The sequence below is a fragment of the Lepus europaeus genome, chromosome 4 (assembly GCF_033115175.1).
Source record: "Lepus europaeus isolate LE1 chromosome 4, mLepTim1.pri, whole genome shotgun sequence".
Classification (NCBI taxonomy): domain Eukaryota; kingdom Metazoa; phylum Chordata; class Mammalia; order Lagomorpha; family Leporidae; genus Lepus; species Lepus europaeus.
The window spans coordinates 75,680,423-75,692,457 of NC_084830.1; the positions used below are offsets into that span (position 1 = coordinate 75,680,423).

A 12,035-nucleotide genomic window follows, 5' to 3' on the forward strand; every position below is an offset into this window, starting at 1 on the left:
GTATATCAAGACTATATTTTCGGCCGGTGCTACAGCTCACTTGGCTAATCCTCTGCCTGCGGCGCTGGCACCCTGGGTTCTAGTCCCGGTTGGGGCGCCGGATTCTATCCCGGTTGCCCCTCTTCCAGTCCAGCTCTCTGCTATGACCCGGGAAGGCGGTGGAGGATGGCCCAAGTGCTTGGGCCCTGCACCCGCATGGGAGACCAGGAGGAAGCACCTGGCTCCTGGCTTCGGATCGGTGCAGCGCCGGCTGCAGCGCACCGGTCGTAGCAACCATTTGGGGGGTGAACCAGCAGAAAAGGAAAACCTTTCTCTCTGTCTCTCTCTCACCGTCTAACTCTGCCTATAAAAAAAAAAAAGACTGTATTTTCAATCTTATGTTTATTTGTAGCAGTATTGACAATAGCTAAGATATTAAATGAACCTAAATGCCTGTCAATGCATGGATAAAGGAAATATGGTATGTATGCATAATAGAATATTATTCAGCTATAAAAAAGAATGATATCTTTGCAGAAAAATAGATGGAACTTGAGGACATCATGTTAAGTAAAAGTAAGAGTCAGAAAGGCAAATGCTACATATTCTCTCTCATTTGTGGAAACTAAAAAAGTGTACCTGAATATAGAATAGTGATTACTGGAGACTGGGAAGGGCGGATAGTGAGCACCAAAATACAGATATGAAAAATAAATTCTGGTGTTCCATAGCACAGTGGAGTGGCTATAGTTCCTAATAACCTATTATATCCTTTATGAATGGGTAGAAGAAAGGAGCTCAAAGAGTCAAAACACAGAGCAAATGATAAGGAGATGGAAATGTTAGCAACCAGATTTGATCATCACACATTGAATGCATATAATGAGTTGTCACACTGTACCCCATACATATGTATAATTAAAATAATTAAAAAAATTAAGATCATACCTGGTTTCTAATTTTCACTTTTCTACTTAAAGTGAAGAAATGAGCTGAAGTATATGGCAAAGAGACAAAAGGAGTAAGAGCTAAGAAAAGTAGTTGTTGCAGAAAAGAAAGATTGTAGCACTGAGGTGAGGCTTACTAAATAGGAATATAGAAAGGTCAGAATGGCAAAGACACTGAAGAATCAGGGAGAATTGCAGTATGGTGAATTAATGAGTCAGGAAGTGAGAGTGGCTTACTTTTAATTGTGTATCCCAAGATTTGGGGGCCAGGAGGCATGATTGTAAATGGCTCCACTCAACTATCCCAACTGTCGAAACTGACAACCATGTGGACATTCAGCCTTGCAATTGAATGACACTTGGGACATCTACATCTGGTATTGAAGAGCCTGGGTTTAAATCCCAGCTCTGCTTCTAATTCCAGCTTCCTCTCATGTGAGCCCTGGGAGGGAGAACATGATGACACAAGAACTTGGGTCCCTACCACCCAAGTGAGAGACTCATGTTGAGCTCCAGGCTCCTGGATTTGACCTGACCCTGTCACAGATGTTGGAGGCATTTGGGTAGTGAATCAGCAGATGAGAAATCAAAGTCAATCTCTCTCTCTCTCCCTCCCTCCCTCCCTCCCTTTCTCTCTCATTTACCCTCTTCCCTCTCCCTCTCTCCCTCTCTTCTCCTATTCCTTTAACATAAATAAACAAACATTTTTAAAAACTGACACATAGGTCTGTGATGGCAGCTGGAAAGGGATGAGTTGGGCTGACAGCTCTGTGGATCAAGGGTGAGGACCAGTCTCCAGAAGCGCGGGCCAAGAGATGCACAATGGCCATGACATCCACACAAATACGGCCCTACCAGGAGGATATGTAGAGCCTTTTTGAAGTACTGACATGCTTTTTACAGAAAGGTGTTTTATCTGTGCTTCTGGAGCAGAATTGCAGCTGTGCATCAAACCATTACTCATTTTGGACACATTTTATTCACTGCTCTGGTATTGCAGGCTTTTATTCTCTGAATGCCTAGCAGAAAATAGCTTTGCAATTATACCCATAGGTGCTCTGTAACAACTCACATGCTTCATTAATTACCATTCAGTAAAAAAGAATATACCAGTTAGTTTAACAAGTCTCTATTTCTTGACATTAAATATAGGTCATGTGGAACTGATATAGAATAAAATATCACACTTCATGTTGCAGAGAATAGAATCTTTAAAAAATGAGTATTTGAAACCAGTTGTCTCATGGAGAACAATCATTTTGAATTATGAATTTTGTTGGTCTCAAGATAATAACATATAAGACTCAATTAAATTCTGTGGTACCAGTAGGTAGAAATCATCTTAATTGACTTTTATTATTGTACCCTGAGATATTTTCAAATGATTATCATTTACTCAGTGCACCTATATATAAAGTATAGCTACAGTGATCTTTAAAGTGTAGATCTGACCCATAGGTGATCAATCCCTCTCAACAAGAAAATTCATTCTGCTATAAAAAATGCATTTATTTTATAATTACCTATCTACAAAATTGTCAATGCAAATTCTATTTTTGAGGACCCGTTTTGAGCCTGGAAGTGTTAGGAAGGTAGTTTTGTACCGAATGATGACATGGCTTGGAAAGCTTTCCATAGTTCTTGTCACTATTATAGAAATGAATACAATTGGAGTAGGAAATATGAACAGCATTTTAAAAAAAAAGAAAGAAAGAAAATACCACAATTTAGGAAGACCATTTGGGGCTCAATTCCACAGTCTTCTCATCACTCTGCTGGTTTCCAGTCCCCTACCTCACAAGGAAATGAGGCTGGAGCTGTCATAGCACCGGCTTTTCACCTGAAGGTTTGTCTCTTAGGGCCTGAATCAGGGTGCAGCCTATATTACTCAGCAGACTATACCAGTTTGCTAGGGTTGCCATAACGAAGTTTTGTAGACACATTAAACCAGAAATTCAAGAGCTTCTTGTACAGATTGCAGACATTGGCAAATCCATTGTGATTTTTTTCCCTTAGTTTCCTGGGGCAGAAAAAAAGTGGCAGGAAAATGGATAGATGATCCAGGAGAGGGAAACACACCAGAGGCTCACCTGCAATGACTGCAGTACATCAGTAGCCCCAACCAAACCAACATCCTTCTTGTCCATCCAGAGCCTCTGCTGGCACAAGGAAGATCAGGCATTGACACAGGGGTTCCTTTAGAACTTAAGACCTACCTGAGAATCTTGATACATTCTTTAGTTCACACAAATCTTATCTGTAGTATAGCTTTATACCCTGAGGGAAGAGAGAAAACACTGATACAGCCAGTCTTTAGAGCATGACTTAATGTTCTTCTCACATTTGGAGCAACACCAGCAGCTGCCAAGACCGTTTCCCAAGCTGTGTGCCAGCTCATTTGATTTCTAAAGTGATTCCCATTTTAAAGTCAAAAATTGAAACATAAAGAAGAGTATGTGGATGATCAATTCCTCACTGAAAGCTTTATCCAAGGTGGGCACCCAGTAATGAATGAGTAAAGCGAGAGGAATGTCCTACATTCAGCATGACCCTCGGTATATATATACTTCCCTCTGGAACCAGAAAGTATTTATTCAGGCAATTCAAGATTTGTCTTAATTAAGTGGCTATACAGCTCAGCCTTGAAAGTCATTTCAAGATGCCATTACATGTCTTAATAGCACTTAAGCCATTAAGAAATAATTTCTTTTGGAAATGATAAAATACAAAAGCAAAGCTTTCTAGCCACCTGCCAGGCCCAGAAAAAAAAAAAAATCACTGAGGGTCTCTTAAATAAAACTGTTTGCAATCATACACTATATAACAATGTTTCATTCAATGAGAGACCACAAATACAATTTGTCCAAGGGCAGGCATTCAGCCTAGTAATTAAGATTCCTGTTAAGATGCCCATGTCCCACATAGGAGTATCTACTTTGAGCCCTGGCTTCAGCTCCTGATTCCTTAGGTTCCTGCTAATGTAGACCAGAGAGGCAGCAGAAATGGTTCACATAGTTGGATCCCTTCCATCCTTGTGGGAGAACTGGATTGAGTTCTGGCTCTGCTGGCCCAGCTAGTGATATTGTTCACTCTCCAATACACCACCACCCTTAAATTAAAAAAAAAAAAAAACTTTAAATCTGCTCGTAATATGCATTTTTCTTGAATTTTGGGAAGCCCCCTTATAAACATGGATTTCAGGGTTCCTTTTGGGAGCCAAAATAAACTTATATTTTAAGTCCATATTCCACAAACTTTTCCAATTCCTCTTCTACAACAGTGGTCTCATAAGATTGAAATATAGCCTCAGTATGAAGAAGGCTATACCATCTAGGTTTGTGTGCCTATACTCTATGAAAACCAACCAAAAACACATTTCTCAAAATGTATTCCCATCTCAAGTGACACCTATTGCCAATGAGTGAGGAGCCTTGTTAACAGTATTGTACTCAAGTTAGTGGAGACGAGTGAGTTTGGGGAAGTCAAACCTATATCTGACTCTTCCTGGGACTGATCCCACACAATTCAGTGAGCCTGGGATCTTCTGTCCTGGTCTCAGCCTTCATTTCCCAGATACATTCACTTTGATTAGCTGAACTCTTGGCATTTTTGACACTAGCATGCAGTGAGAAGGTTCTGTACAACTCTGGGCACTTCAGTTTCCTCGTGAGCACTGTGGCTCCCTCCCTTCCTTGTTCTCTCTGAGTCTTGGGTCAGTTGGGCTAGGCGATGGAAAGACAGATATCTGTCAGTGAAGAAAGAGGTGTGAGCTATAGAAGAAGCAAGAAAGAGGCTAGGGAGTGAGAAGTGGAAAGTGGGGGAGCAGCTGATGTTGTTTTCATTATGGCACTCTGGGCAGGGATTCTCAAGATGGATTAGGTTCACGTTCCAAGATAAAATTCTGGCTTTGCACTGACCAGTAATGACACTGGCAAGTTTGGAACACTTTGAGGCTCAGTTTTCTCATTTTAAAAATGGTGATAACAATAGAATCTACCACATAGGACTGTTAACTAAGATCCTGGACATAAAATATAAAAAAAAGTCAGGCTCCTGGTAAGTATTCAACAAACTTAAGTACATGTAGCTATCATTCAGTTGTGGAAGCTGCTCCAACAGTGGTAGCTATTCGTACTACTATTATTATTTGATGACATATGCCTGTAGTTTTATACTTTCAATTCATTATACCATTTATTTAGCAGTTCTTATTTCATGAAAAAGAATATTTTCCCAAAATCTGGTATTTTTAGAAATGTCAGTCTTTGTGATCCTTCATTTCACAGATGTATGATTTTTTTATATTGCCTGATTTTTGTTATTATCTTAGTCTAGTTTTCATCATGTCTATCGTTTCAAATCCAGGATCCTCATAGAAGATCTTCAGAAAGCACTAGAAAAGGAAAGCATTTTGAGAACCCGGAGAAATCGCAGATCTCTCTCTGATTATAATTATGAGGTGTACCACTCCTTAGAAGAGGTAAGTAATTGAGGGATCTTTGAAGTTTTTGTTTGTTTATTTCTTAAGAGCATCCTTATCAGTTAAGTCTAAAGATTTGGAGAGAAGTATAAGACAAGAGAATTACAGGTTTCATATGGCCTAAACCCTCAGTTCACTGATCTTTTCCATTAAGTCTTTTTTTGACATACTATTTATTTATTTTTACTTTTTTGAAAGGCAGGGAGAGAAAAATTTTCCTTCTACAAGTTATTCCTCAAATGTCCACAACAACCAGGGCTGGTCCAGGTCAAAGCCAAGAGCCCAGAACATAATCTGGGTCTCCCACATGGTGACAGGGTTCCAAATATGTAAGCCAGCACCTGCTGCTCCCAGGGTACACATTAGCAGAGAACTGGAATTGGAAGCAGAGCTGGGACTCATACCTAGGTACTCTGATACGTGATGTGAGATCACAAGCCAGATATTCACCAAATGCCCACCTTCCCCCAAGTTAAGTTTTTAAATTCTGCTTTAGAAGTATGAAAATTGTTTGAATTCCACTTATTTTAACCAACCTTCCCACGTAAAGGAAGTGCAGTGGAAGATGAAGGTGTTGTTGCTATGATGACAAAGCCCTTCATTAAAACACCACGGAGCGTTGAGTGAGCCAGAGTTTGAGGGCAATGCTTCGACTGAGAGGTAGACATTGATCTTTGTGCACACCCTCTGCAAAGCTGAGACCTCCAAAAGGCCAAATGCCACCTTTGGCACTTCTGACCCTTTGATCATGCATTAAATTTATTCTAGCAGGAAGACTTATGACAATCCCATCTTCACTGTCAGATCCTTGACTGTTCGCTGGAACAGCTTACCCTTCACATCTCTGCACGAACAAGAGGGCAGATGTTTTCTATTCTTCAAACTGGATCAAACCCCCACCACCTTGCCAGTCCCCAGCACATCCTATGTCCCCATATCACATGGATGTGCTCTCCACCATAGTTCTTACTTATGTAATTATATGATTGTTTTGTTAATGCCTTTCTTCCCTAAGCTACAACTTCCATTTTTTTCTTATTCACCACTATATAAAGAGTGGCAAACAGGTAAACAGAATGAATGAATACACACATTTTTCCATGCTTCCCCTGAATTGAACAAAGGAATGTAAGATATAAAATTGATGAGATCCTGTTATATTCTTAAGAATATTTTTGGTTCTCTTGATGACAATTCTCCCTTTAAAATGATTTCCAAATAATTTATGTGCCAACATACTTTTAAGAAGCTTGCAATTGCCAGTGCCGTGGCTCACTAGGCTAATCCTCCGCCTGCGGAGTTCTAGTCCCGATTGGGGCACCAGATTCTGTCCCGGTTGCTCCTCTTCCAGTCCAGCTCTCTGCTGAGGCCTGGGAAGGCAGTGGAGGATGGCCCAAGTGCCTGGGCCCTGCGCCCGCATGGGAGACCAGGAGGAAGCACCTGGCTCCTGGCTTTGAATCAGTGCAGGCGCCAGCCTTAGCGGCCATTTGGGGGGTAAACCAACAGAAGGAAGACCTTTCTCTCTGTCTCTCTCTGTCTCTCTCACTGAATCTGCCTGCAAAAAAAAAAAAAGAAGAAGAAGAAGCTTGCAATTAGAAGCAATGGAAAAGTTTTAGTTAATTTGGTACAAGGAAGTGCAATTAATGTGCATTATAAACAGGTGAATTTTTAAAATATAATAGATATTGATATGCATAGATGTATGTAAACACATATTCAAGAGAGATTCAAAAAGTTCATGGACAATGTATTTACAAGATAATGACAGGGCAGGCATTGTTGCATAGTGGGTAAAGCAGCCTCCTGCAACACTGGCATTCCAAATGGGTGCCGATTCATATCCTGGCTGCTCCGCTTCTGATTCAGCTCCCTGCTGACAGTCTGGGAAAGCAACAGAGGATAGTCCTAGTGATTCAGCCCCTGACATCCATGTGGAAGACCTGGATGATGCTCCTGGCTCCTGGCTTCTGCCTGGCCCAGCCAGCCCTGGCCATTGAGGCCATTTGGTAGTGAACCAGCAATTGAATATAAATCTCTCTTGCTGTCTTTCTCTCTCCCTCCCTCTCTCTCTTTTTCTCTCTGTGTGTGTGTGCATGTGTGTGTGTATTTCCCTCTCTCTGTAACTCTGACTTTCAAGTAAATAATAAATAAATATTTTTTTAAAAAAGTGATGAGAATTTTCCATGTGCTTTTGGAAGGTTTGGTGTGTGTGTGTGTGTGTGTGTATCCTACTCATTACATCAAATAAGAATAGAAAGAAAAGAAAATATATGTTCTTCCCTAAGTATGTTTATACATCCTTTCAGCACAGACCCTTTCACATCATGGAGCAGTGGAACACTTTTGTGTTACTTCTTTATTCCTTACAGGGCTTTTGAGTCAGAAATGTCACCCATTTTTCTACACACCTTACTCATCCATCTCAAATAGACCTTCTCCCGATGACAGATAAGCGTGTGTGAATGAATCGATGCAAATGCATCACTATCAGTGGAGAATTTATTCAGAGTATGCCCTCCATTCTGTGGCTCAGTAAAATAACCTTTAAAAGCAAAAGCTAATACCTCTTTCTTAGCATCTTCTGTTCAGTGACAGAGATTACAATATATGGGACTTTAAAAACACTTTCAGGTAGTTTAGATTGTTTTCCTGAGGCTGATTTATTTCTTTTCCTCTTAAATACTTGTGGAAAAATTGAAATAAATTTTGATTTTCGGAAAGAAACCAGAGCATATCAATTAATTTTCTGTAAAACTGCCATCCTAATACTAATGGTATGTGGTAGTAAAAGGCATGCTTTAGAAAGGGAATAATACAAAGACATAAACTATAGTCTATAAAGGCAGAAAAATAAAATGTAATTTTAAGTATCTCAAAAAAATTGAAAATAGTACATTGATTTTTCTGTTCTATGTTCTACTCCATACACTCTGAATCCTGAGACCCACTGTGATTTTTTTATTTCCTTTTGTTCTCTAAAATTCCCATTGTTGTGAGAGAGTCTGATACGGTTTTATTTATTTGCTTTTAGATTCAAGATTGGATGCATCATTTGAATAAAACGTATTCCGGCTTTATTCATTTGTTCTCTATTGGAAGATCATATGAGGGAAGATCTCTTTTTGTCTTAAAGGTAAAAATAAGAAATAACTAAATATAAACTGATTACCAGACATTTATCTTTTTCAAGTTTGGCTTACAGGGAAAAGAAATGAAATGATAGTTTATAGAATCTGATAAGTAACATCATCTGATAATTTAAGAAAAAATTTCCTTTAGTTAAGTGAATCCCATTATATTCTTATCCAAGAGTATTCCAAGGGATACTATTGTTAACATAGAGTTATTGTTGAAAATTATTTGTGAGCTGGCATGGCTGGCAATGAACGAAAACAAACTAGAGATGTATGCAAAGGTAGGCGTTGTTCTCAGTCCCCGAGTCTGCATCTCTTTCTCACCTCTGATCTGTAGCTTTGTATCCTTGCTCAGCCAAATTCTAAACACATTTACTTATGGCCACCATCTCTACCCTCCTCTTGCCAAGATCAGTAATGACTGCAACTTCCTTCTCCTCCTGCCTTCTCTGACCATCTCTCCAGTCTCATTGATTGGCTGCTCTTCTCTTGTCCTTTCGTTAGATTCTGGTACTCTCCAAGCCTCCGCCTTCAGCTCTCTGCGCTCTCCGAATGCTCTCTAAATAAGCACATCTGCCCCATAGTTTCAACCATCATCCCAGACCTTTCTATGCGGTGGAGTCCATTCTCTGTACACATCATTGCCTCTTTGACACCCTCACCTGGATATTCACAAAAGCACCTCCAACTCAGAATGGCATCAGTATCCTCCCAATTCAGAAATATGAGTATCATCCTAAATCCCTCCCCTTTATATTATCTGCTTGTTGTATTTAAATTTACCACCAAAACATACCAATACTTTCTTCTAAATAGTTTTCTTCTAAATAGTTTCTGCTCCAAAACTCTTCTCTTGTCCTAACTTACCCCTGTATCTATTCTGCCAGACTACCGCAGTAGTGACCTCAGTCTGAGCTTCCCTTTGGTCCTCTCATCCTCTAACCCATGCTCCACCCTGCTGTCAATGGGAGCTCTCCAACAGAAGTTCACATGAATGCCCGCACACATAGAAGTCCCCAGGGGAATGCAGGATCAACCTTCATCTTGTTTACACAGTGTCCAAGGACTTCACGAGTTTGCTGCTGTCATGTTCAGTTTCAGCTGCCATTCCTTCCACAAACTACAGAAGTAGTCCGTCGATATAGTGTACTAACATCTTCCTCCAAGCTTGAGGTGCCTTCCTACAACTTTTCTGCCAAGCAAGTTTCAAGTCTTGCCCAGGTTACCCAAATGCTCCTCTTCTAGGAAGCCTTACTTTATTCCCTAAGAAAAGTCAGCATAGCTGGCGCCATGGTTCACTAGGCTAACCCTCCACTTGTGGCGCCAGCGCGCCAGGTTCTAGTCCCGGTTGGGGCACCTGGTTGCTCCTCTTCCTGTCCAGCTCTCTACTGTGTCCCGGAAGTGCAGTGAGGATGGCCCAAGTGCTTGGGCCCTGCACCCTCATGGGAGACCAGGAAGAAGCACCTGGCTCCTGGCTTTGGATCGACGCAGCGCTGGCCGTGGTGGCCATTTGGGGGGTGAACCAACCGAAGGAAGACCTTTCACTCTCTCTCTCTCTCACTGTCTGACTCTGCCTGTCCAAAAAAAAAAAAAAATCAGCATAGCCCCTTTGTTCCCAAGGTAACTTGTAGATACTCACATCAATAATAGTTGATTGGTTGTTTATATATTCATCCTCCTTGCCTTTTTATTTTGGAATCTACAGTGCTGACCACAATGTCTGACCTTAAAAATGATTTCCTGAAGTATTAGCTAAGAGAATGAATGAATGAATGAAATCCAGAACCCCTATGAATATAATGCCAAGAACTACCGATAGAAAAGCATTAGAAATGAGATTAAAAGTAATACTAAGAGAGTCAGATTGCAAGGGAAAATCAGCCACTTGATTCTACAAATCAAGTTGTTTTATGAGGGGTCTTCAAAAGTTCATGAGAAGTGTGTATAATGAAAAAGCTATGCATGGATTTCAAAATGTTTTGTACCAAAATGAACTCTTAATTCCATTTTTCCATGAGCTTATTGAAATAACCTTGTACATCTCCGTTTTATGGTGTAATAAAATTTGACTTTATCTATCTATAAAACACAGCTATTTCATTAAGAAATATTCCTTGGGAACATTTAAGAAACATTCTTTGGGATAAATAAAGAGAGGGAGAGAGGAAACTGAACTTTTTACTTAACAGTCACAGACCATGTTAAAGTGGAGAAACAACCCCGCTTACAGATTGCCCCAGCCTTGTATATTTTCTAGTTCTTTGATTATAATTAGGGCAATAAATTTATTGTTTCTGCGTGAACAAGCCTAGACTTCCAACATAGATAGAAAATCTCTTTATCTTTTTTGCATGTTACTTAACGAACCAAACTATAGGGAAAAATTATGCTGAAACCTTATTAAATTACGCTGGCCAATGAATCAGAAAAATAAAAGCCTGGGTTAGTTACTGTGAATACTCTTGTTTTCAGCTGGGCAGAGGATCTCGAGCTTACAAAAGAGCTGTCTGGATAGACTGTGGTATTCATGCAAGAGAATGGGTTGGCCCTGCCTTTTGTCAGTGGTTTGTAAAAGAGGTAAGTTAAACCCTTTACACAATGTCCGATTCAGCTAGCTGGTAGATCTGTGTGTTTCTATTCTACTCAAGGAACAAAGTGGGGATGTGAAGCCAGTGGTACCTTATTGAATGATATCAACACCTGGATGTGGTGGGCTGCTTTCAGGGTCATAGAGACCCTTCCTAGCCCTGGATCAGCTTATCTCCACCTCTGCCCTTGTGACTTAGAATTACCAGCTCTCATTGAAGGAGAAGAAACTGAGATTAAGAGCCTTTATGAGTTTGTGACAAATTGGGAGCCAATGATAGCAGCAGATATATGGTAAAAGACTAAAAATTCAATTTGTAGTGTTCCAAAGTGAATTCCTATTTTATATCCAGCTCAGAAAGTTCCACATCGACTTGCCTTCCCCCTTAAAATGATCTCACTTGTGCTATAACAATGAAGAGGTGAACAAATGGTGACGTTATGTCCTCCAGCTAGAGGTCTATGATTTAGAAACCAAACAGCCCTTAGTGTCTGTGGATCTGACATTCTCAGCTTCATTTATTTTTTGGTAACCCTGGTACTTGATGACTCAGAGTCGTTTTCCACATGAGTCACTTGAATCATGAGCCCTCTGAGCTGGTGTATTAAGTGGGTCCCTTTCCCAGAAGTGGGCCAGCCTTATGGACCAAGACCTTACTATGTTCTGATATTTTTCTACTGATTGTCAAGAATATAGTGTCTGTCATAGTATGTTATTTTTAAACCTTGACTTTCATGTTTGAAAAAAAAAAAAGTCTTTAAAGAAAACCACCCACTCGTACTAGTAATAAAATGAAGAAGTCTGAGGAAATTTTGATTCTTAGCCAGCATATAGCCCTACAAATTTCACTAGTCTTGCATTTATAGAAAAACTTAAAAATACAAAGGATATTTGAATATATTTCAGTC

The 12,035-nt window shown here is 40.1% G+C and overlaps 1 protein-coding gene across 1 annotated transcript in view; it reads left to right on the forward strand.

The window, feature by feature from the left end:
- CPA6 (carboxypeptidase A6) overlaps positions 1-12,035 on the forward strand; it is a 359,484-nt gene that overhangs the window by 257,184 nt on the left and 90,265 nt on the right. The window contains exons 4-6 of the mRNA XM_062189878.1: positions 5,292-5,406; positions 8,438-8,539; positions 11,013-11,117. Coding sequence (XP_062045862.1) covers positions 5,292-5,406; positions 8,438-8,539; positions 11,013-11,117 — 322 coding nt within the window. The remainder of the gene's footprint in view (positions 1-5,291; positions 5,407-8,437; positions 8,540-11,012; positions 11,118-12,035) is intronic.